The sequence below is a fragment of the Protobothrops mucrosquamatus genome, unplaced genomic scaffold (assembly GCF_001527695.2).
Source record: "Protobothrops mucrosquamatus isolate PMUCROS unplaced genomic scaffold, P.Mucros_1.0 scaffold335, whole genome shotgun sequence".
Lineage (NCBI taxonomy): Eukaryota > Metazoa > Chordata > Lepidosauria > Squamata > Viperidae > Protobothrops > Protobothrops mucrosquamatus.
Window position 1 is genome coordinate 103048 of NW_015386673.1, and position 27720 is coordinate 130767.

Below are 27720 nucleotides of genomic sequence, written 5' to 3' on the forward strand. Positions count from 1 at the left end.
TATTGTACAGTACACGTAGTCCTCAACTTACCATTTGTTTAGTGACCGTTTCAAGTTACAATGGCACTGGAAAAAAATGACTTAGAACTGATTCTCACATGACCGTCACAGCATGATCAAAATTTGGGCACTTGGCAATTGGTATGCATTTACAATGGTTGTAGTGTCCCAGGTTCACGTAATCACCATTTGCCCTTCACAGTCAGTTTCCTACAAGGGATTAATAGACAAGGCAGGATTTGCTTAACCACCATGTAATTCATTGAACAACTGCAGTTATTTGTTTAACAATTGTTGCAAAAAAGGTCATAAAATCAGCTGTGACTCACTTAATTGCCTTACTTAGCAATGGAAATTCTGATCCCAGTTGTGATTATAAGCCAAAGTCTACTTGTATATATATCCTGCAATGCACTATAAGATTATGGTATGTGCTGAATAAGTAAATAAGAATGCATTGGATTTCCTTAAGCATTTTAATTGCACATCAAAACCTTTCAAGAGTGAGTAAGATTATATAGATGTTTTTCTTTAAATGCCTGAAGGAAATAAGTCATTAGGATTAATGAAATAAGACTGCATAGTACTATTTCCTTAATGAAATAAAACTTCCATTTCATTAAATAAAAATTAAGCCCTAGTTATAATTAAATAGAAAACTACCACATAGCTACAAATTAGCCCCACTGATCTAATTTAAGTTTGCTTTTGATTAGTCAGGCCTGTAGTCATCCAATCTTGTTCTCCCAATGTGATATAAAAACTCTATTATTGATTGCTTTTTTAATAGACTTTTCCAACTTTTCAAGGAAAATTTTTAAAAGGAAGGAAAAAAGGTATCCCTGTTCAGTTGCACATTGATATTAGTTACTTTTTAATATATGTTTGCCATTTATAACAGTTAGAACAATTAATCAGTGGAACAACCTGCCTCCAGAAGCTGTGAATGCTCCACACCATTGGAAGTTTTTAAGAAAAGACTGGACAGCCATTTGTCTGAAATGGTATAGGTTTTCCTGCCTGAGCAGGAGGTTGGACTAGATGACTTCCAAGGTCTCTTCCAACATTATTATTAATGTTGTTGTTGTTGTTGTTGTTTTGCTGTGAATAATAATTTATATATAAATAATATGTACTTAATGGTACTTAATAAAAATGTTATAGATACTGCTTAAAAAGGAATACCAATAGTACGAATTCCTAAAAAAGAATTAAACATTTTTACATCAGGAGAGAAATGTGTTGCTAATTCTGACAGTATGTTTCTTTTGAAATAACTGACAGAATGCTTGTCCTATCTCTCTTGAGCTACTACTAAAATTATTATTTGCATCAGGTTACCATTGTTACATAACTGGATTTGTAAGGACTTTTTTTTCCAGTTTTTCTTTTCTAGACTTTCTAAGGTATCAGTATTCACTTCTTTTGGTTTGCTTGTTTTGACAAACAAACAGATTTCCAAAAGGTATTAACAGGCAAGAAGTAGTTTGAGTTTCTTGTTACTAAGGTAAATCAGACTCAGAACAAGTTGATTTACATGATACCTAAGTCAGAATCTCTCTTTTATCAGAAAAAAGTGTTAACAACAATACACAGTTAAGTGCCCTTTCATGACTCCCCCTACCCAGTAAGCTAAAGCAGTCACTTTCCTCTGCTTGATGATGTGTTTTATTTGTGGAGGAAGAAGTAGGATATTTATGCCACTATATTTCCTATAATTGATATACATTCCTATAATTAATCTGTTAATCTGTTAATATTTGTAACTAACACAATGTATATCAAATGGGATCAATCACAAATGGCTTCAGAATCATGTTTGGCAAGATAGATAGAAATATGAATAGGATTTTTAAGGGTTAAATATTGATCAGTATTATGGTTACTGTCTTATGTATGCTTACTGCAAAGTAAAGTTCAGTTAAAATACTCAGATTCATTTCTAAGTATAGATGCAGGGAATATGGCAGCCAGATGTGACTGCTGGTATATTTAGTAAGTTGTTTTGCAATGAAATGTGAATAGATTTATTCAACTGAAATTCAAAAGTTTGTAAACAAAGAGCTTTTATTTGTGAAATAACATGGCAGGTTACTTTCTGCACAGTCTGAAAAAGATATCTGGTATTCATTTCTTCAGTTTAATGTAGCTGTATAAAATAACCTATTGGGAGCAGCGCATAAAGAAATGAAAGGGCTATTTCAGGTTACTGGTTTACTGCTTTGTCTAGTACAACAGGTAAGGTATCCAAAACATTTTTTGCAAGTAACTTATTTACATTTTGTAGGAATCAAATGGTCATATTGTAAGTTAATTGACTACAATAATATCCCTGCATATATTTCTGACTCATGAGTTTATTATACTTTTATTATAGTTTATTATACATTATACTTTTTATAAAGTATAAGTATACTTTTTAAAAAGTATTATATTACTTTTAATAAAATTTGATGGTAGTTGATTCTGAAAACAGTTTCTTTTTATGTTCCAGTTGCTGTATCTTTGAAGAATCAAAAGGTTGCCATTCCGCAATTTCTAGATTCTGATTCTGTGTCTCTGGCAAATTCTATTCAAGTCCCAGAACTTAATCAGTTCACCCTATGCTTTGAAGCAAGAGCAAACAACAGTAATAACTATGAATGGAAGGCTTTCTCCTATGGTGATTCCTCTATGGAATTCTTCAGCTTTGGAAAAACAAAACAGGGGTATTTCATTTTTATCTCAGACTCAAAGTGTTTTTTAAATGATGCACTTGACATTAGTCCAAATGAGGACATTTTCACAGAAACATTTGAAGAGCTTTGCATTGTATGGGATAGCTCATTAGGCATAGTAGGTGTAAATATCAAAGAGATGTATAAAACAGTCTCTTGTTTAGATACTTACGGAAAAGTAATTCCTGGTAATGGAAAGTTGGTTCTGAGTTCTGACAAAGAAGACATAAGCCCTTTGCCTGGAGATATGTACAACTTCCGGCTTTGGAATTTTACAATGAATTCCCAATCACTTTTCAACCTCACCTGTGATGAGAAAGGTAACATTATTGACTGGGAAAATGATTTCTGGAGCATTCCAGCAACATTTCTAAAAGCGGAGAACAACTTGAGTTGTGGTGAGTTTCTTTTTTTAAATTTGGTATAGCTGTTAAGATGATTTAGGTCAGAAAGAAAATTTGTTTATAGTGAAAATGAATTAACATCCCCATATTCATTTTCTTGAACTTGTTTTACTATAAGATTCATGTGCCACAGTAAATATATTATTCTATAGGTCACTTTTATGAATTCAGTACCTTAGTAATGGGTTTATTTATTTATTCAATTTATATCCCATTGTTTTGTTTAGGAGCTTAAGGTGTTACACAAAATATTCCTTTCTCTTATTTTTCCCCACAATAACAACTTGATCAAGTAGCTGGACCGAGAAACAGTGATTGGCTGAAAGTCACTCAGTGAGTTTCCATGGCTGACCCTTAAAATCAGGATCTCTCCAGCACCAGTTCAACCAGTACAGCACAAACTGATTTCAAGAGTTTTTATTAATAGATTTTATAATGATGCAATTTTAACAATTGTCAAATTGTTACATTTTATTGTTTATTGAATTATATTACAATCAATGACAAAAACTACAGCATTAAGTGTTATATTATGCTTCTCTTTACACTCATGACCTTAACTAAATTTATTCATTTATTTGTATACTACCCATTCAAAAATAAGTTATGAAAATAGAAACAAAGTTTATCAACAAGTCTTCATTTTTCTAACCAGAGTCTTGCTAGTAGTCAGACTGTACATCTTATGAAAAAGTCCACAGAAGAGAGAATAAAATCACCATTTCCTCAACTTATTTCATAAAATAAGTTTAAAATATATTTTAAACAGTTTTCTTCCAACTTTGCTTAGAGACTAGCATAGAGCTGTATGGAGTAAAGTCTAGAATGCAGAAATATGGTATTTTCAGACTGAAAATAAAGTTGTTCCATGCCTATTTTGATTATCACTATACCTACTCCAATTCCAAGCTGGATAAAAAGGCTAAGCCTTGACCTGTATATTTGAAGGATCCTAAAAATCTCTATATGCAAAAATATTCTTCTATATTCATTTTAAGCTTGGAGCTTATTACATTGGAGTCTTTAGAGGGCAGAGGGGCACTCGCCATTAGAGGAATGTTTCACCGTTTGAGGAATGTTTTTGAACATGGCATTTTGCAGAGGCGTATCAAAAGAGGCAAGATGGCAGGCCCAGCAGGGTAAGCACAGCCCTTTCCTTTTGAACGTGCTTGCAGCATACATGGGAAAGGGACAGAAGTTTAGTTGCTTTGATCTACTTGCCATTTTGCCTCTAGTAACCTGTAATTGCCATGGACAAATAGCAAAATAATAGTTAACAATTTTAAGGAAATAAATGTCTTTGTATTATATACTGCTCACAAAAATAAAGGGAACGCAAACCCCTTCAGTTCCATGGTAAAATGTTCCCTTTATTTTTTTTAGCAGTATATACAGTATTTGATCCTTAATCTTATACGATTATTGTGATTGTAAAATTGGAGGGATTCTGACAGTAGGGCAGCGTATACATGCACCAACTGAAGATCAAGATGAAGTTGATGATACTTTTATAACAAGATGAACATGTTATTTCTTTGTTGAAATTCTCTTTTAAGGGAAACTAATTATATCAAAACATTCTTGTTCCCATCTACTTAATTTCTGTACATCCTTGATTTTTATTAAGGGTATATGCTGATCACATACCAATGGGTATGATTAGGTTCAAACTGTGATTCAGTGATTTGAACAACACTCCAGTTAATCACACATTCTGTTTCAAAAGTTACATAATTCAAGTATCACATAAATCAACACCACAGTTCCAGAATGCTTATGATTATGCCTTTCCTCTGATTGTCACAGGCAACCAAAAAAGATTGGAAGTTTTTTTAAAAAATCAGAAGAATCAGATAGATAGAATAGCCCCCACTAAGAGGATTAAGTACGGTACACTCTTCTGCAAATTGAGCTTAGTTCCTGGGCTCAGTGAATAGGAGTGACCTGTCATCCAATTTCTAGCTTAGTTTTTCAAGATTAGTTATGGTCAGCTAGACACTGCCACCCCATTGAGCCAAGGATATGGGTCATGTGCCAAAGTTTTAGATGGGGTAACTTTTCAATCAAGAAGTTTTCAAAAGTGGGGGTGCTTCTTCTTTTGCAGGTGAAAAGAAATGGGCTTTGTAAAGTTCCTTCACACTTGATTAGGTTTGAATAAAAAGGAATTTGCTTTCTCCTTCAGCTATTTTAGTGAGTAATTTGTATCTTTATGCTGTAGAGATGCCCCTAAGCAGAAAATCTTTAAAAATTTCAAAAGGGCAAGGAAATTACAGTATAAGGAGTACATATAACTTTAAAGTTTTATTTCTTTAGATTTCTACTTTTAACAGAACTCACTCACAGAAGCCTTCAAGTATTTCATGGCTCATGGTTCATAGCAGGTGATAGAGTCTTTTGAGATTAACCATTTTATTTAAGGCATAACATTTTGTGGGTTGCAGTTAATTTCATCAGGTGCATGAAGCAGCTTGGCTTATGGCTGATGAGGCAGAAGGGAAAAGGGAAGGGGAAGGTAGGAGATATCAGGTTATAGGGATGAGGTTCTTTGGGAGACAACATTACAGATACTACTGACATGGCCCACCTCCTACAATATGCTGTATAGGCAACATAATGCATTTAAAGGGAGCCTTTAGCCTTTATGGTATGATTTTGAAAGCAGTTTGTTGCAATGTGCAGAAAGAAAGTGATAGCATAAGCTTCTGCTAACATAAAATGATGTACTTCACAAACACCTGCATAACAGCGATGTTACCTAGTTTGGGGTAATGAAACACCTTCAAGAAAACAGCCAAGTTCAGAGAGCACCAAGGACCCTTATTTCAACCCTGAGCTACAAATACTCTCCTTTATAAGAATATTTTTCATTTATAAAAAGGGGATTTTGCTTTTTGACCTAGAACTTTTTTATGCCCATCATCACAACCATTCTTGTTTATATGAAAGGAAAGAACAATTACAATTTTATTTATATATGTAGATAGCATTACAAAGTAAGTATGGTTTTCTTTAAAGCAAAAAAAAATCCTCAATTTCTAATTATAACTTCAGAAAGGGAGCCATTATTCTGAGGTACATCCAAGCCCACCTCCATAAATTGTGCCATCTGTGGTGAAAGACATGTTCCCCTCTCTGCTGCCACAACTCATTTCATGCACAGTCTAGCAGCTGAATCTTATTTAACGTTGGCATTGGAATAGTGTTCTGTCACAATTGGCTTATAGAACATAGGCTGTGTGTCTAATTTCATGAAGAGCTTCTATCCTTTTGTCTTTTGTGAAAAATGAACTATTAGCATATTTGTCTTCCTTAAATGAGGCAACATGCTATTTCATTTGCCTGAATCATAAATATGGGAATAAGCTAGCAAATGTTTTTGTTTACACTTGTAAACACAAGTGTCAAGCTAGCCCCTCAACCTTTACTGAGTTACCAAAAGAACCCGTAGTATCTACTGTTATGTTCAGCACATTTGTTTTATTCAGTGATCTGTTAACACTTTTTGTCTTTACTTTGTATTTACTAAAGCAGTTTCTTTAGCTATCTCGTTGAGTTTCTCATTAAAAGATAAGTCTTGTTTACAGTGTTTCCTTTTTTTTAAAAGGCTCATATCTTGTCCCCTTGCCGACAGTTGAACCAACTAGCTGTGCCACTATAGGAAGCCTTTGCCGAGGTAAGAAACCAACACTAGTCTGTTGAGTCAGAATTTATTGCTACCTTTTCTTTATAGGCTTTAAGATTTAAATGATCAGTATATATATATATATAATATGTATATGATAGCTGAGACAGAAGTGGATAAATCAAATATGCAAGAAAAAGAAAAATAATTTATGTTTTTTATTACATATTTTAAATTTTGTAGATAATCAACACCTCCAGTATAAAAGCCTGTTTTTTTTTTTCCTTCATTCAGTTTGTTGCTATAGTATATTTCAGAAGTGTATTCTTTATTTTGACACAAAAGGGTATGAGCAAACTAATGGATCGCAGCATTCTCCTTAAGGGTTATGCAGTTTCTTTTTCTCCAGCTACAGCGATCTAACAAAGTATTCCAGAAAAGAGGGGATACGTTCACTGCAGTATGACTTGTGGTAATTTATCTTAGTTCTTGATTCATGTTTTATTCTTTATAATATAGAAATTATACATAGACTTTTTGTGGGAGGATTTTATTTTTTGAGAAAAAAGAAGAAAACCCATATTGTTCCTCTATAGACCAAGCAGTTAGGAAAGCTTTTTTTATTATTTTGGGATTTTTTTTATTTCTTATATTATACAGCTCATAAAAATCAAACTTAGACATTAGAAATATATCAAAGTCTTATCTTGTTTCTTTTTCCCTACTTCTACTACTTTTTCTTTCTGCACTTTTAGTTTTTTTCTTTATTTCTCATTTTCTCTCTATCTTTTTATGAATTTTCTTAGTACTTTGGTTTATATTAGTTCTTAATATTGTTGTTAAACCTTTCAATAAAAATTATATATTAAAAGAAAGAGGGTGTCACAACTGTTAGTTGAACATCTGTGGGACAGATAGTTCTAGATTTGAATTACCCATGAGATTTTTACCCATTTATCTTTACCATTGATTCCACATCGCTGCGTATCTCCTTTAATATTTAGTAGTGAGAGGATAATAGATCATGAGGACTTCATTAATTTTCTGATTCATAATGACATGAGATTTGTCATTAGATAAGTCACATAGCTATAAAACCATGTTTATACAAATTGAATGCCTTAGTAGTACAGTAGGCATTCACAAAACAGTTATTAGATTTAATACCGATGTGTGTCTATGTGTGTGTGAGAGAGATTAAATAATGTACTAAATTATTTCAGTTAGAGGAATGGTTTGAGCTATATTATCTGTGAAATTACTAGTGAAGAATTTTAATCTGAATGTTTGGAATTTTGGAGCCTCTGGCATAGACATACCTACATTTCCGTTCACATTTTTGTTTTGTTTTTTACTTAATCACGAAGGCTTTACTACACTGCAAAGTGGGTGAAGAAAATGCTGACAGGGTGCTGCTATGTGCAGCTGGGTCGGGTATGGAATAGTCAGGTAACAATTGCAAGACTGAAGTTCAGTTTTTATTAATCGGTTAGCTATGTCCTGCTACACTTGTGTTTTGTTGAACAGTCCTGTCTCTGTGTGATGAGAGTCTGAAATCTCTTGAAGATTAAGGACTTTCTGTTGTCCTAATCTAGCACTGAAAAAAATCTATTGGTGAGACTTGGGAAGTAGAAAGCAATTGTGAGCATGAATTTGTGAAAGAAATGGGATGGATGAAGTATACCCAACAATGTTGTAATTCATAAAGCAATAGAATAACAGAGTTATAAGGTGAGCTTCTGTTCTCACTTCAGCTCCTACAAATCTAGCAATTCCAAAGCATGCAAATGCAAGTAGATAAATAGGTACCACTTCAGTGGGAAGGTAACAGTGTTCCATGCACCTCGGCATATAGTCATCCTGGCCACATGATCATGGAAACATCTTCAGACAGCACTGACTCCCTGAGCATGGAAACAGAGATAAGCACTGCTCCCTACAGTTGGACATGATTGGACAGGGGAAACCTTTTCCAGTAGGAAGGATAGAATATCCTGGGAGCAATTATCATGTTCAGAGCTAATTTAATATGTTTATAAGGTGGAATAATCTTCTTATATAAATAAAAATGTAAATGTTCGTTTGTTCAAAATCTTAAATCTCCAAAAGTTCATCATCGATTGTTTTGAAAATTTGACACAACATTGCATTCGAATACGCGTGTGTTTTTATATACCTATATTATATAGATGTCACACCTGTGACAAGTAAAAACATGCTTTTTTTGAAAAACTGTGCCATCTGTTGGACGTAAAAGGAACACACGCTTTTACCAGACTGAGCCACAGCAACGCGTGGCCGGGTACAGCTAGTATTTAATAAGAAAGAAAAGCAGAGTAGAAGATAATTTATTCTGTTATAAATCATTTGGCAAAACGTTTTCTATATGTGGAAAATTAATCAAACTTCATCATAACAATCTTTAGACAATGAACCTCCAATTTAGCAATTCATTTAGTTTAGCAATTGGACAGAATATTAACTGATCTCAAGTTCTTCTTTCAATTGTTCCATTGAAAGAAGGCTATTTCATTTTGAGCTTGAAAAATAATGGTTTATGTGTTGTATTTCACCAATAATTTATAAATAGGGCTGAGTAAATCCTTTTGAGTTTCTTGTTATGAGTTGTTTCAAATTCAGTTCAGTCTATAAATATTCTCTCTTATTCTGAAGTTCTTTTAATACTATGCGACATAGTTGAAGATACTGAAACATCAGTGATTCTGATCATTCTATAGAGAAAATCTCAAAAATGTTATCTTTGACTCATTAATAATAAAAAAAAATAGTCATCTCTCAAATGACTTTACAAGTATTTCAACACAAGTATTTAAAGTCAAAATTTTGTGCTGTTTCTTCTCCCTTTTCCCAGAAGAAAAACTATTATTATAGGCTTACAGGTAGACATTTGTCCAACCAAGCTGAAAATAATTAGAGATTAGCTGCCATCTTCATTCCATAAGCTATTAACTGAGTCACTCTGTAGTAGGTTTATTTAAATTAAAAATGTATCTCTGCCAGCAGGTGGAATAGGCTTTTTAAAAACAGATTTTACTCTAAATGCGTTTGAATGAGCACAGGTGAGAACATAGCTCAGTTGTCATTACCTCCTTTCAGGAGTTATTTTAATGTCTTCAAATATGTCTAAAGAAATCATCCCAGACAAATTTCTTGCAGTTTGGTTAATAGATGTCATTCTGGATAGACTACAGTCCTATCTACTATCGCGACCCTAGGTGAAAAGCAAGTATGCAACAACTGATTTGAAATTCCCATCATTTTCTCTAAAATTTGAAGTTTGGTTCTATTTAAATAAGGGCTGTTTCATTCTGAGCTTGCAGGAAAAAATGTTTCCATTTCATGCAGTTCTGTAGTTCAGACTATGAATAGGAATAGTTACTAAACAAATATTGCAGCAGTTATGTTTTAGACTGAGCTGATATTTAATGTATTTTTTCTCAAAAAATATCATCATACTAACTTATTTTTTTAATAGAATGTCTCCATCGGTTGATGTTCTTAAAAGATGAGCAGGAATCTGTTTTTGAATATTTTCAATCATGAGTGGTACTCTCTGATTGCCAATAAAAAAGACATCTGAAATTGAGGCAACTTGAAAAAATAATCTTGTTGTGGTCATTTATGCGGGTATTAATCAGAAGCTGACACAATTGGCTGATAGATGCAAGGCAAATTTTATGCTATTCATAAAGGCTCCTTTTTGTCATTAAGAGAATATTATTTTGAATTTTCATACTCACAGGTGGATTACGCTGTATTTCATTTCAAACAAATAGTCTTGTTCAACTGACAGGTTCGATATTAAACTTACAAGTCAGTGGCTCACTTGCAAACAATGTGTTCAGGATTGAAATATCTGCTTTATTAACTAATGAAAGATATTGTTTGCGTAGTATACTGTAGCAAAAGTCTGAGGAAAAATTCATGTTACTTTCATTTTTTTTAAAAAAAATTGCAACCATAGTAGGTTTTAGCAAAATTTCACATAAAATTACAATCCGTATTAATTCAGTTCATCTCCATTATAGCTAATAGCATTAATGGTCAGCATCTGCATTAGTATATTTATTGCAGCCATTGCAAAGAAGCAAAGTAACACATTTGTCTACATTGGTCAGCAGGAAATAGTATATAGTAATTTATGTAATTCATTGGTTCATGGTTTGATAAAAAAAAGTAAGAGAGGTTTTAAGCATGAATTCACCCATACACTATTGTTAAATTGTTTGTGGAGGCATTGTTTTGCCAAATGCTGTAGGTGAACAAATGAGACTTTTTAAAATATATATACCACACTGGAATTTGAAATGAGTATAACACAAAAAAATGTATATGTGTGATTTACGTTGTATGTGGATTCAGTCATTTAAAAGTCATTTCCTCTGTTTGTTTTTTCATGTTGCCTGACCTTATTAACATTCATATTCCATATAAGTTCAATTCTTTTTCATCTTTGTTACCAGCTACTGTAAGTGCAACCACTCCATCACCCACCATTACCACTAACATGCCTGATACTAACAGAACCGATAAAATAACGGATGGTAAGACATTTAATGTTATATTTTCTTTGATAGGTTACATCATTTTATCTTTTGAGCATACTTGCATTATATATGAATGTCAGATTTTGTTTCATCAAAACAAAAAGGCTTGTTTAAAGAGGCTTGTGTCAAATAACAATTTTGAATAAGCAAAATTTCCTGTGTGGAGGGAAGATTTTCTAGAAGATCTCATGTTTCTGTTTTGATTTTTTTTATTAATCTTCAAATACTAAAGGTTTTACAAAAGCAATCTTCATGTAGTTCTCTATAGGAGTGGTTATCCAGAGCACCCTTAGGGCTAATGAAAAACAGAAAATTATTCACAAACTTCAGTTAGGGTCATTAGTTGAAGTAACATCATTAAGAACAATCCAAATCGACTTGAAAGTGATTGCTACCTTTCTCCTAAAGATAAGCATGAAAAGTGACACTTCTCTTAGAATGTTGTAATATTCAAGAGTCTGTATACTTTAAGAAATATACAAAGAAGAGAGGACCAAGAGTGGACTCTTAGTTTGTCTACTCTTGCTTTAAAACATTGTCAGATTCTAGAGTTGAATATTTTCAATTTCAATTGGATGCCAATGAAATAAATTAAATAAAAATTAGATTCAGAATTATAAAGAAAGCAACAAACAGCTATATTGGTACAAGGGTGAGACGACCAAGAGAGCTACGTACAGCATAACTTGGGGTATATATGGAGTAAGAATAAAAATATTTCACAGATAGTAGATCATGTAAGGAGGAGCTCATTCAAAGAGAATTCTGTGTCTTCATGCACAAACAGTAATAGTGCATAAAATAAAAGTTTGATAAGAACAGGACTGAACATATTTCTGTCTCCTATAAACATTTTGAAAAATTTAAGTCAGTGGAAACAGTTTTGTATAATGAACAGTTTAAGAATAAATTGCCTAAACTTCTTGTTTAATCTTTGCATATCAGAACTCAGTCTATATAATGCAGTTCCTGCTGAAATAAGTGATTTCTTCATAATCAATCTCTGAGCTGTATTTAATGTCAAAGTAATTTCCTTAAGTAATTTACTTCATTTATTAATTGAATGACTTAATGTGTACAGTCCTGCAGGAAATGAAAAGTCCTGCTACAGTGGTCTTCAGAGTCAAGAGAAATTCAGCTGACTCTTCTCAACCTATTCAACATTGGCAAGAAGATTCTAAGATAAGAGGCATCAAAAACATAGGAATTATATCAACCCCAATAGTTTGGCCTGTAAAACAGAGGCCTTTACACACCAGTAAATTTACAACAACTGAGAGAAAAAGTGCACCTAGTTACTTCATCACAATAACTCCTGAGGTGATACCATCTGCTTCTAGAGAAATGCAAATTAATAGCTTGGGCCCTTTCACAGAACAAGTAATCATATATAATTCTTCCATCAAGGTGTCATACCTTAATAACGTTTCAGGACATTCTGAGAGCTTGTTAAGTGAGAGTAGTATTTCACAGGAAACACCAACTCTCCCACTTGATCACATTAGGAATTTAGGATTCCATATTCCACAGAGTGGAAGTGTTGAGATAGAAGATTCTAGATCAAACTTATTGTTTCCTTCATTGGTGGACAAGAACGCTTTTTTTGAACTTACAGAAGACCCTCAGTGGATGTTATCTCCTATCAGTTACACATTTTCTTCCATGTATAAACATGCTAACAATTTCTTGCAGTCTTTGAGTACATGGAAGGAAAATGCAACTTATGAGTATTTTATTTCCAGAATTCCAGAAGAAAACCTTTCTTCTCTTGTTCATAAATATTCTTATACATACCCTAAGGAGTTAGTTAAAGAAACAATGCTTGGCTTACTAAATAAATCACTTGAAAGTGTCTACTTGCAGCCTACGAAGCGATTTCTACAAGAGGATTCTCTTAGGAATGGCTTTTACATTGTGGATGATTTACAGACTACAAAATTAAATCATGTAAGGGACTATAATTCAGTACATTTTAAAAAACAAATGTTTAAACACAGTGCAAATCCTTCTGGTTCATTACAAAACATGAAGGCCTGGTTTCCAGATGTTATGGCCAGAATCCATCCCACAGAAGTCTTCATGTCAGTGGAATATAGTAGAGAATTACATTTATCATCAGGTTTACCAAAAGCAAGAGGCAGAAATTCTGAAATTCAGCAAACTGTTTCGCCTTTATATCAAGAAACATACAATAGATCTTTTTTAAAAAGTGATTTTTTTGCATTTAATTCTCTCACTGAGCAATTAGATAATTTAGAAGAACAGGAAGGTTCATCTCTAGAAGATGAGTTTGAGCTTCCGGATAAGTTCATTTCTTACAATAATGATGTATCTTCTTTTTCATTTCTATTGGAAGATGTCAAGTCAAAGTCAAAAGTGATTTCTGGGGAAGGATATGTAGAAAATAATATACCTAGCAGTCCACAAAATGACATTTCTTTTCTCACAATTAATGATTCAAGTCTTCCAACACAATACATAAATACTTCATTTTGGACTATGGTTAATGATCGTCTAGAATCTACTGGAAGATGGTTGTCCTCATTTAATCAACCATATTCTTCCCTAATAGAGACAGTGTCTTTTTTGATGTCGCCTACACAAATAGATGATGATATCACCATGCAAACAGTTCCTTATAATAGACTATTAGGCCATAATGTTTCAAAGTTATATATTTTTACTAACATAACAGAAGAGAATTTTAGTTCAGTTTTTGCAGTGTACTCATCAGGGATTTCAGATGTTATTGAAAGAATAGCAACAAAATCAGACTCTCTTCTGAACAAAAATGGATCAGTAAATGATATTTCAGCTGTGCATGTCCCTTTAACTTCCCAGGTAATACCTTTGATTCAGCCTTCCTTGCATTTACAGATAAGTACTTATGACATATTACAAGAAAGGTTTACTGATGATTTAAAAATTACTGCCAATTTAACCATGCAACAGACTATGGAGAAAATCCCAGATAATCAACTAATAACTTTTTTTCCATCTGCTGAAACATCAGCAACACCATTTTTTGAATCTTCCTGTATAAATGATACCTGCAAAGTTTTATCACTAACTCCAATACATTTTAAGGAACCGGCACATAATGTATATACAGACTTACAGATTAGTCAGCTTACAAGTGCTTCTGATTATATGAAAAGTGCAGTGCGTTCACATATAAATAATGCTTTTTTTGAAAAACAACATCCACAGATATCTGATCTGTTCATAAGGACATTGCCTTTAGAAATACTGCCTACTAATAGTCATGGAAAAATTGCACAATTTGGCAAACATTCAGCAACTTCAATGATTTCAGATGCTTCAACTTCACAGGATCCTCTAAATAACTTTGATCAATATTTCCTTGATTCAGAATATTTGTGGAATGAAAAGTTAGATCAGGAAACAAGCACCATGAATGAAACATACCTTTTTGAAAATGAACATAATGATCCAAACAATTTAGAAAGCAAAGACATTCTACTTCTTCAACCTGGTCGTGCAGAAGAGTTTGGTGATATGGCTCACAAAAGTATTGATACAAAAATAAAAGTTACTGTTTCAAAACAAGAATCGGTTGTTTGGAAAGTGCATCATGGTTCTAGCAAGTCTATTGATCCCATTAAGAAAGGATTGTCTTCTTTAAATTCAAATAATGTTAGCGTGACTGATTTTTATGACCAGATAATTCCTTCATCTTTTGAAGACTTGAAATATGAAAAAATAATAAACTATACTTCCCTTTTGGAACAAGCCACAATTTCAGTAGTTACTGAGGTTCAATCTTTTTTGTTGAATGAATCTACTAAGTATTTTGATGAAAACGTATCAAACATTGGAATGATATTCCACAATCACAAGTCAGAAGTTCAAAATGCAGTGGATATATTAATTCATGAAACTGATCTGACCAATATAGCACCAGAAGCAAATGAAAGTATTGTGTTCAAAACAACATTGACTCCTAATAGCAAATATCTTTTGACTAATTTTTTATGTAATTCCTTCATGGACCGGGACTGCCCATGTGGACCTGAGGTCAAACACAGTAGGTCAAACATGAAGCTAGATGTAGAATGAAAAAATGTCTATCTGCTAGATGTATAAATAGAGTTTAGAATTACTGGTGCTAAATTAGACAATGCTTAGCAATAGAAACATTAAAGCAATAGAAGTGTATTAGAAATGCATTTATACCATATTAAAATGATCAATGATCGAAGTGTAGAACTTTAGCATCTGATTCTAATCACTACCATTCCATTTACTAATTCAAGATCTTTGAGGAGACTATTGTGACAATCAAATTACACTGTTTCTCCTATTCAATCCATGGAGATTGTTTTGTAAAAATCTAATGAAGACAAATAATTACGGTTTGATCAGACAATATGAGAGAGAAATCGTATCAAATTATCTTCTTCATATGCAGATAATTTCTGCTCTCCCACTTTTCTCCACTGAGATGCTAGATCCTTGCTTCTGAACCAAAACATGGAATCTCTGTGTATCTCTTTCTCTATTATATGTCTTTCTGCCCATAAAGAAAAAAGACATTGAATCTACTGAACTGTTATTTTTTTAAAACTGATTTTTCAAAATAAACAAAATCCAACAAAATGAACAGGAGAAATCACTGCCTAATATGCCTAAAAATATTTAAATAAAAACAGTTTTGTTTTATTTTTATTTTACTTAGATTACTGTAATCTAAGTATTTTGAAACAGTGATCTTAAAAATAATGTGAGTATAAATCCAGTGGAAAGTATGCTTTGAATTTTTTTTAATACTGTCAATTTATAGTCTCCTGAGAGTACTAACCTCGAGAAAATACGTTTTCACTCATTATTCAGAAGTGGTAGATTTGAATTAGCTCTACTATTTAGAAATAGTAGAGTTTTCCCATTCAGTGTGACATAATGTAAACTGTATTTTCATAAAACACACGGATAATTCCTTTCCAGGAAGATGTAAAAAAGATTTTGTGTTCATAGAAAATTGGTTCATATTTATGGCATATATTTGTCCAAATGAGTTGAAATGTTAATGAGATCATGGATTATTCATGGTTCCTCAAATATATTAATTCATACCAGAAATAGGGATATATGAATGAAAATACAAAAAAAAAATCCCAAATTGGGACAATAACCACAAACGTGGAATGAAATATTGGGATTGTACAATCTATTTTTAAAGTTATTTATCTCTTTTTGATGACACATTGACTCTACTATCCCATAAACAGTTTGGTAATTATTAAAAAGTTCAGTATGACCAGTGAAATGCTGTACAATAAGAGAATCTGGATTCTGTTTAGGTAATTCCTTCCCTAAGTGATTCTGTTATAATTGAGCAGGTAATCTGTGGGAATTTTTTTCTCTACTCCACCTGATTATCATTTCAGGCTATAAACAGGCTCTGCTTTCTGCCCTTCTTACTCAGTGGGAACCATGAGATGTTTTAAATGTGCTCCATATAATAACTAGATTTGCTTCTTTGTGTATGCTATACTTGGTATGATGAATTAGAGGAAAGATAAAATGAAAAGATACCAGTCATTGAACTTTATTCATGTAAATGATCCCTTATTGCAGTATAAGCAGTTAACAATCAAAAGAAAAGTTATAGGTTCTTCTTCAAAAATAAAATATATTTCAGTGTAACTAGTGATAATAGCATTAACAAAATTCTATCACCATTGATACCCTTAATTAATTAAAAACTTAATAAAAAATATTAGAATCTCTCCCAATATCTAGTATCTTATTATATATTAATAAAAATGTACAAATGTAGAAAAATGTGTGTTTCTATGTGTTTAGATATAACATATTCAAACACAAACACATTCATGATAATAATGTTATTAAACATACACTCATTCAAATAAATAATTATGAACTGTAACAAATTATTACATATTTTCATGTTAACATAATGAATTATAAGATAAAGCTCAAGTACTCCTGAAAAAAAAGTAACAGCATTCTATTCATATAAATTCTGATTAAAAATATGAAAAAACTGAAGTGGTCTCCTTTACTCTTAGTGCAAATATTTCTATACAGCTCCAATATATATGTTAAGATAATGTCTATAATAATATCAAAATATTTTCAATTTGAGCCACTGAGCGCTTTAGTTGGCATAGTCCTATCAAAGAAATAGAGTATATGCTTGCAGGATAAGCCAACCTGCATTTTTAATTTTTTAAAAAATTCAAGGGTCTACTCTTCTGCAGATGGACTTATCTGCAAGTATATACGGGATATACAGATATTATAAAAATATTACCATATATATTTTTGCTGATAAGCCCATCCATCGATAAGCCAAACACAATATTGACACCTAAAATTCTTGACTTATATCTGAGTACATAATGTAGTACATGTCCACAGTCATAAAAACACATTTGGAAGTCCTCTGTTATTTGACTCACACCTTAAAGTTAAAGAGTTTTCTACTTTGGATATGCACTGGATTTGTCTAAAGCTTGAATTCTGCGGAGAACTCATTTTAATTTTTATTCTTCATTCCTCATTTTATTTCCTCCTTTTTCAGATTCTTATCTGACCAATTGTGTATCAATCAGCTAACAAATTATTTATTTAATAGGATAGTTGAGAGGTTATTCTTTTTTTGTCCTTCTACTTCAACCCCCAACAATGATCTCTACTAGGGTTCCTTACATATATTAATAAACCCTTAAGCTATATGTTTGGAAAAAAAATCTATAATCCTGATCTATTACTGTAAGATATAGCATATCAACACATTTAAGCACATTTGTAAAAAAAAAAAAGTTTTAAAGATGTTTAATAAACAAAACCCCAATATGCTGGTTTTTATAAAATTGAATACCTTCATAATACTGTAATTTTCCTGAAAACTTCATCTCATACTGAAAAAACAATAAAAGTTATAGCAATTTTTGCTTTTCCCATTTCATACTAAATTATGAAATATAATTGGATCAGTTCAATGGGGATTTGATTATTTTTAAAGCTCCTGATTAAAAATTAAAGCCAGTTTTAAAAGCATTATCAGTGTTGTGTCTTGTTGAGAATTTTATAGATTAATATAAAATAAGAGTCATAATTCTGACATTTACATTGTTTTTGTAATGCCTAGGTAAATTATACTACAGAATAGACTTTACTGTCTATAAAATCAAAGAAGATGCAGAGCCAAACGTTCAGAATGTAATTACAGAATGGGTAAGTTAGGCTACTTTTCAAACCATTGTATATACATTTTAAGTGTGCTTTTGAAGATGTTACTTAAATACTTTTTAAAATATTTAAAAGTATGATATTTAAAATTTTAAATATTAATTTTTAAAAAAGCATGATTCAGAACTGGTAATTTCTAGATTATTTGTTCAAATGTACATACTGTTCATCTGAAATACTGCTTTTTATTCTGATCTTTCAAAATCTATAGAGATTAAGCAGGCACCATCCTATAGGCTTTTCAGAAGGCCATCAAGACCCAGGCACTGCAGTAGAGTGAGGATATTTGGAGTTGATTGTGAGGCATCTCGAGGGGATGATTGAGGCACCGTGTTTGTTTCGGTTTTGTGATTTATAGTTCTGAGCATTATTATCGTTGTGAGCTTCTCAGAATTAAAACAATTAAAAGAATTACTCTTTTAAATTAATTTAGGCAGATAATAATTTTGCTTTTTAAGATCAACCTGAACAATAAAGTAAAATAAAGACTTATCAGTAAAACCAAGAAATATGCCATAGACTAGAATAACAGTGTAGGTGTTGGAGAAGGAAGGGGGAGAGGAAGAAAGAGAGGAAGGAGAGAAAAGAAAGAAAGAAAGAAAGAAAGAAAGAAGAAAGGAAGGAAAGAAAAAGAAAAAGAAAGAAAGAAAGAAAAAAAAGAAAGAAAATATATGACATATCTATACTTAGAAGGTTCATAATTATGCAGGCAATAGTTTTCTCTGTGACATTGCATGGAATTGAAAGTTGGACTTTGAAGAAGCAGGATAGAAGAGTATCAACCTTTGTGAAATCAGGTGTTGGAGAAGAGTCCCAAGAATATTCTGGCTAGCTAGGTAAACAAACAAGTGGATCATGAAAAAAACCAATCCAAAGTTTACCCTTAAGGTACAAAAGACACAAACTGATACACTTAAGAACCATATATGACCAAAGAAGAAAACTTGTCTATGTGGTTGACAACAACTAGAGGGCATTCAATAAGAAAAGGTGCATAGATGCAATTTTAGTAGATACTGTCTAATGATTAAAACTTCCATTAATTTGGGGGCAAAATTAATTATATCATAATGAATATTATATCATTTATCAGATTTAACCATTTTATTTTAACATATTTTTGAGGGGGACCATTTTAATAATTATTCCCTTTTTTGGAGCCCATCTGGAGAGCAAGATTTTGTGCTTCACAAATTTTAGGATCACGGCATACTAAACAAATATATTTTTGTCCACCCTTGAAAGCTGCCAGATATATTTGGTTATTAATAGATAAGCGATAACCTTTCAAATTCCATCTGAAATTAGTACAGTAGAATAATCCAAATTTGAAAATACCAGGGAAGATGTTTTACTAGATTCATGAACTATATAAGAGATCACTTGATATCTGTTGAAAATAATTTAAGTATAATACTCTATTGAGAATGTACAGAATTGAAAATTTATGAATTAAGTAGAATATTGACCTGATGCTCTAGCAACTTCTGAGTAACTTGCAATTTTAACTAAAAGATGCAGTACCTGAACCAAACCCAAAATTTCCAATTTATAGGGAATTTAAATGGAAAATGAAAGTTAGCATTAGTTAAATGTCTGAACTGTGGAATGAAGGATTGGAATATCCAATTTTGCAGTCAGTAGATCCAGATGTGAAGAAACCTGAATTTTAAAATGAAATTAATTTACCAGAAAATATTTCATGTTTTTATTAGACCTTATATGTCAGTTCAGTTTTGGGAAGAAATTGGTACTTTAACCATTACACCAAACTGGGCTCTGTCTTTTGTCACTTCGAGTGTATTTTTTCACCACCGTCTATGTAGGTTTATTCTCACTGTATAATCACAAGGTTTTTGATGGTAATGGTGGTGATATAGGTTTTTTTAATTCACTGTTAAAAATGTTTTTAAAGGTTTACCAGTTGCTAAGGTCAAATGGAATCTGGATTAATAATGTTTGAATTTATTTATTAAATTTATTTGCCACCCATCTTGCCACGGGGTTATAAAATTTATAGGCTATAAGGTTATAAATTTGCCAACAGTGCCATTGAGATATTGTTTGAGTAAGACCCCCCCAGCTAAGACTTCTGCATGGAGATTTTCTTCTCGTATTTAGATTTCTGTCACTACTTTTAAGGATTAATAACAAAGATTTGACTGTTATCTAATCCAGGTTCATGTCTCAGATAGTGAGTAATAGTCTTCTATTAGTACTTTATATTGATAGTGAAGGTATAGGTTAGGACAGTGATGGGGAACCTTTTAGAGACTGAGTGCCCAAACTACAACCCAAAACCCACTTATGCATCCTCGAGTGCCGGGTGGCTGGGTGTGGTCCATTGGCTGGGCATGGCCAATTGGGTGGGCATGGCTGCAGTGGTAACGGCAGACTGGGTGGGACTAAAAAGTTCAATCAATCAATTCCAACTTTGCAAGATCTTTTTTTTTCCCACGAGAAGTTGAAATTGACTGATTTGAACCTTTTTTTTTTTTTTGCACATGGCGGCGGAGGCCTAAAGCGAAAAGGTTTTATAAAACCCAGCTGAAGGCCTAGGACTGGGGCAACAGTGCACGTGCCCACAGAGAGGGCTCTGAGTGCCGCCTCTGGCACCCGTGCCATAGGTTCGCCACCACTGGGTTAGGAAGAGAACTTTCTCACTAAGACATACTGCCATGCCCTTTAGAATTCTTGATTTTCTGCACTTAACCTTGCTTTCCCTAGCATGTTGTTCTGTGCCTTACCTTTTAAAGACTATTTTTTTTTTACAATTAACTCACAAGAACAAAAGGAAATGTATGAACTGCTTATGGATATAGTAAAAGTAAGGGCAGAAATACTGTATATATAGTATTTCTTTGGCTTACTATTTTTTACACTTTCTGTACTTTCCACCACAACATGAAAGGGAACAGCATGAACGATATGCTGGTGATGGTGATGATCATAATGATGATCATATGAAAATAAACTCAGATTCTATGAAGATAAATTCATACAAAATGAATTTAATGCAAAAATTAAAAGTTCCAACAATTTTATGCATTTTAACTTTTGCACTGTTTTCCTGTTTTCTAGTTAATTCAGACCATGGGGAATTGGAATTACAATGTATGTGTGGTGGATGTAAGGTAGGTGCTTGCTTGACAGGATAGAAAGGAAATTTGCAGAAGGCACTTTTCTGAAAAATATGTCTTTTGTTTTTGTAGTGTTGAACCAAGTTCAACAAAAACCGCATCAAGAGGAAAGAGAAGTGCTGAACAAAGGTAAAATTGTGAGAAATTCTTGTTACAAAAGCACTGAAATAATTCTAGCAGTTTTGTTCTATTTATCAAATGCTAATTGGATTTATATTTGTCAAATAACTTTGCCTGGTAATTATATGAGACATATTTCCCAAGACATATTTCAAGCTACTCTTTAGTTATCAGTTTAATTAAAGGCAAATGAATTAGAAAGAGCCAATGTCATAATTCCTTTTCGGAAGAGTCATGTTCTGGGAAAGATAAAAAGAAAGTTTAGGAAGCATCCAGGAGTTCCATTTATGAAAAATGTCAGTTGATGCATTTTATAAGGAACCTACTATATACTTCTTGAAGTCTGTTGTACACATACAGGTAGTCCTTGATTTGAGACCACAATTGTGCTTAAAATTTCCATTGCTAAGCAAGACAGTTATTAAGAGAGTTTTGCCTCATTTTATGAGCTTTCTTGCCACAGTTGTTACGTGAATGACTGTAATTGTTAAGTTTGTATGGTTGTTAAATGAATCTGACTTCCTCATTGACTTTGTTTGTCAGAGGATCTCAAAAGATGATCACATGATCCTGGGACACTGTGACCATTATAAATACATGCCAGTTGCCAAGCATCTGAATTTTGGTTTCACGGCCATGGGAATGCTGCAATGATCATAAGTGTGAAAAACATGTCACTTTTTGTAATTCTAGTCACTAAACAAATGGCCATGAGGACTACCTGTATATATCAGCATCATACAGCATCACAGGCAAAATGTTAATAAATAACTACAATAATATGAATGTTCCACTAAACTTCATTTTTCGCTGCAAAGTCCAATGGCTATCCCCACTGGAAACAGTTTTAATATTGCAAGATCAAAATATATTTGCCTTCATTCATGAGTTTTAGCATTGTTTGTTTTCTCAAAGACTGACAACTGAACTAGAGTTAGGGAAGAGTTGTCATAGAATATTAAACTCTGGAATGGCTTGACAAGTGGTTTGTTCATCTTACATCACTTAGTAATTTCTATTAAAGTTATCAAAAGCTCTTAATGTTCAGATTGCATTGATCATACATTGATGAAAGATGTATGTTTGCCAGTTCCTGAACCACATGGTGCTTTTGCACCTGGAGCAGCATAATAAAAAGATCTCTGGACAACAGCGAAGTGACAACACATTGCTAATATATTATTAACTTTTGAATAAATTCAATGTTTTCTCAGTTGTTACTGTAACGAAATGTCTAATTTTTCAGTAGTCCTGTTTCCCAATTAAATGTCATCTATTGGAAAGCAAAGAGAATAATTTTTAAAATCATCATCATTTGCACTGGATTCTCTATTTTTAATCTCTATATTTGCCCTCTATATAACTGATGCCATGTCATTTTTGACATCACAGTAAAGCCACACATTTCTGTTCCTCCTGCTGCTGCTGTTTTTCCCCGAAAGATCGTTCATATCCTAGGTGTAACTATATGACCAAGTCTAGGTCAGATGGGTAAGATGTGTATTACAAAGGGGCTCCCTTTTTTGTGTTTGTGAATTCCCCATTTTATTTTGCAAATTGCGTTGTTGCCTTTGATGTTATTTACCAGCTCAATAAATACGCACTTGCTGCACATTCTTACTACAAGGAATGACCATTCCTGTAACAAATAACAGCAAATCTAATCAAACAAAACTTTCTGTTACATTTAACAGTGTATACTACAGAACTATTTCCTAAAACTGCATTTTTAAAAAATATGATAACAGGAAGAACTAGTATTTTTGTGTAATAAAATCAGCAATTTTGTTTTATGGTGCAAAATTAAATATCACTTTTATATGCTTTGGTACTGACTGATTTATCTGATCACTAAAACACGTTATAACAAGCAATAAACTAGGCTTGTTGGCTTCCTTTGAGCCTGCTTAATATTAGTTGTTACATTGAACCTAGTTAAGATTAAGTACGAGGAAGTAAAAGAAGTGGAAATTTCAAGTCTTCTTTGCGATTCCCATGTATTCCCCTGGGATTACTTCTTTTAGAAAGACTTTTCATTATTAGCTGTGATACCATAGGAAAAAAATCTCATAAGAATAAAACAGGATGTTCCAATATGGCATATGTAAATTGATGAATTGGTGAGTCCATTAATAGGATTGGTTGATTAATTAATTATTTAACACTTAATATAATTTAATGTCACTAGTATGAATTTACGGAATAATAATATGATATAAGACTAAGTCTTTAAGAAAACGTCAAAACTGCAGGCACGAGAAAATCGAATGTTAAGATGGCTGTTACATTTAAATCTTCTTGTTTGTTAATCCTTCTTTGAACTTTTGTCGTTATAGTGTCTGTTGAACTTTGAGGTATTTGTGAAAGTTCATTCAATTGGTAAGGACAGAGTTTTTGTTTTTGCTGCATTCTCATTATATTACTATTAGATTAAATATCAATATTGCAAATATTAATATTGTGATCATCATTATTAGTGTACAAGAACAATACGTTTTAACCAGTAACTGTATTTTAAACCTACTGTTTCAGTTTATAGTTTTATGTACTATACTATGCTTTAAGGAATTAACTATTCTACATTGACCAGATAAGCAGAAGACATTAAAATAGTGAAGTCAGTTGCAACAGATGAGAAATCAAAATTAATTTAATAGTTTAATAGTTCTGTTCATGGTTTGAAAATAATCTACAGCAGACATGTCAAACACAAGGCCCGGGGGCCGGATGTGGCCCGCGAAGTGGTTTCATGTGGCCTGCGAAGCCATCCTGGAAACAGTGAGGAAACAGCCCCCGCTGCCTTGGCCCTGGCCCAGGCCGGCCAGGAACCAATGTACAATTTTGTGGTGGCCATCTATGCTGAAACGCATTCAATCTTAGCTCCATAAGCCTCCCCCCTGCATGGCCTGAGAGGAACAGTGAGGCTCCTCCAGTGGATCATGCCTTGACACTTGCCCTGGTCCCACCCCTTTCTGCCAGAGATCCTCAGATCTATCCCACTCCTGCCCAGGCCCCCACAGGCACCCTTGACGTGAACGATGTAGAGCTGGCCACATCCACCCAGCAGGCCACACTCACTCCATCCATGCCCACCCAGTAGGCCGCACCCACCCTGGCCACATCCACCCGGCCCCCTGAGGGCAACCGCAATACTGATGCGGCCCTCAGTGAAATTGAGTTTGACACCCCTGATCTACAGTATAACAACTGCAAGCACAGCACCTCTCTGCTGTTCATTCATTCATTATTGTCATTTTTCAGGTTCCTTTGTGAGGAACCTGAAAAAATGCCATTATATTAAGAATTATATGGAAAACATACACCTTTAATGCTTCAATGAATATCAGAAGATTGATTGTACTGGTCTGAAATCCAAAACACTTTTTCCAAATTATTTTCAAAGCATGCAGTTCACGGATGTTCTTCAAGTTCACCTTTAACTTGGCCCTGGTAAAAATGGTACAGCAGAAACAAAATAATGGGGAAACTGAGGCTTCTTGAAGCCATTTGCACTTGTTTCCTCACAGATTAACAGAATGAGTAAAAACTATGATTGAGAAAAGTTCTGTATACTTTTGTGTTGAACCTTTATTCTCGGTACCTTGTGCCCTATGACCCATGCCACAAGAAGCAAGGACATTATGCAAAGGATTTGGTGGCTGATCTGGGAAGGAATTAACATCTGGGACAATGGCCCTAGAATAGTACTGCGAAATAGTAATGGAATTCGGGCAAAGCCAGATCAGAGTTAGTTTGACTAGAAATGGGCCATAACCTGAGCAATACCCTAACTTAGAGACAATAGGGCTGAGCAGCATAGTGAGCTTTGAATACCACATTGCAAGCCATCAATTCAGATCCAAGGACATTTGGAATCATTTGGTGTTCAGTCCTGATCCACACATTCCTGATTTGTTACGATTATCATATTATAAATTAGTTTAAAATGTATAGATTTAAAAAAAAAAAACCACAGATACTAATTTCTCTCTGATTCTAGATGATTTTTGTCTCTAATTGGAAAATACATTTGTATTCAGTGATGTACATTTTGTTTCATAAATGCTCATCCCATTAGGTATTTGTAAGTAAAAATAACTTGGTATAAAATTAAACCTGACTCATTCAGACCAGTCTAACAACTTTTACTAGGAAGCTACAGTGTTAAATATTTAAATAAATATAAATATTTAATATTTATTTGCTACGTATATGTAGGGATGTGGGTCTATACATATGTTGTTCATAGTATGTTTAGGTGTGTGTCATGTATGTGTTTCACTTTGAGAATGGGCAACTAAATTTCATTTTTGATGTGTGCCTTTGTGCCCACAGTATAAAAAATGACAATAAAGGTTATCTTATCTCTAATGGTTGTTTTTTGTTCATTTGGTTGGTTGGTTGGTTCACTGCTTTTCATTTGCTCTTGTAGAAAAATGTGAGGCTCAGGAACAGCCTCTAAATTACTTTTGGAAAGAAACCAGACCAGAAGAGACTGCCACCACTATCTGCTATGACAGCTCTACCCAGATTGCATCACGAACATGGTAACAGCTCAGAGATCATGAGATGCTTAGTGGTGATACTGAGATGAAGTATACTACGGATATAATTAAAAAGTGACAGATATAGGTTTTTAAAAGTAAAGAAGTAAAAGATACAAAGGATTTAAAATAACACAGAAGGACTATGTGATTTCATAAGAACATCCATATATTGATTGCTAATGTTTTCTGTTCTATCTTAGCTTTCTAAACCTGAAAAATTATACATCTCATTGGGGTATTCCTGATCTTAGAAACTGCACAGGTAAGGGTTTGTGTATCTGCCCCATCTATTTGTGTATTGTGTATTTGTGTATCTGCTCCATTCATTTGAAATATTTCTTTTCCAAGCTTCAAACACCTCTGGGTCTCACCAAGAAAAGTTTTTAGATATTAGTCACTAATATAAAATTCTTTAATGCTTTACTGAAGAATTATGCTGTTTTGTTAGACTCTAAAGCACAATCCATGTTTATTTTAGATATATACAGCAAACAACATGTGTTTATATAGCATAAATATTTAAATTCTACTCAGAATATTCTATCAGGTTGAGGTTTTTTTTATTCCTACTGAACAAAAATCAGAATATTTTTAGCATTTGGCCATGGGAACTTGGCAAAAATCCTCTCACTCCATTGTTTATTACCGTAGCACCACATGAGTAATTTAGGTGGCAGTCCCACTGACTAGGACTAGACTCCCATCATGCATGCCGTGGCACGATACTGGTCCACGGACCGGGGGTTGGGGACCCCTGATTTAGCATATTAACGCTAATAAACTAATCTCTCTCCTTAGATATTTCAGCTACCATGTACATTATGCAGCAGTCCCATAAGCAGTGGATGATAGAACTTTATAACACAATACAAAACCAACACCAACACCAAATCATACTAGCTTTATAGCTGATAGGTAGAACAAACGAATTCCAAAATCCAAAGAATGAAAGAAACAATCAAACACAGGCAAACAACACCGAGCAAACTGTCCAAAGCCATCTCCAATCTCCATTTTTAATGGCACTCTGGAAGCTCTACTACAGCAGTACACACTAAGTAACGCCGCTGCTGTAACGCCGCTGCTGCGCGAGCTGCACTGGCTGCCGGTGGCTTTCCGGGTGCGCTTCAAGGTGCTGATTATCTTCTTCAAAGCGCTCCATGTCATCGGACCTGGTTATCTCCGAGACCGCCTTCTGCCTCAGATTACCCCCCACCGGCCGATACGCTCCCACAGAGAGGGCCTCCTCAGGGTGCCGTCAGCCAGACAGTGCCGGCTGGCGACCCCCAGGAGGAGGGCCTTCTCGGTTGGAGCTCCCACCCTATGGAACGAACTACCCCCAGAGATCCGGGTGATTCCGGAT

General features: G+C 33.5%; 1 protein-coding gene across 1 annotated transcript in view; it reads left to right on the forward strand.

Annotated features, from left to right (window-relative positions):
- ADGRG6 (adhesion G protein-coupled receptor G6) overlaps positions 1-27720 on the forward strand; it is a 71036-nt gene that overhangs the window by 4270 nt on the left and 39046 nt on the right. The window contains exons 3-9 of the mRNA XM_015815310.1: positions 2495-3115; positions 6726-6794; positions 11228-11308; positions 18450-18535; positions 21632-21684; positions 21763-21819; positions 26558-26619. Coding sequence (XP_015670796.1) covers positions 2495-3115; positions 6726-6794; positions 11228-11308; positions 18450-18535; positions 21632-21684; positions 21763-21819; positions 26558-26619 — 1029 coding nt within the window. The remainder of the gene's footprint in view (positions 1-2494; positions 3116-6725; positions 6795-11227; positions 11309-18449; positions 18536-21631; positions 21685-21762; positions 21820-26557; positions 26620-27720) is intronic.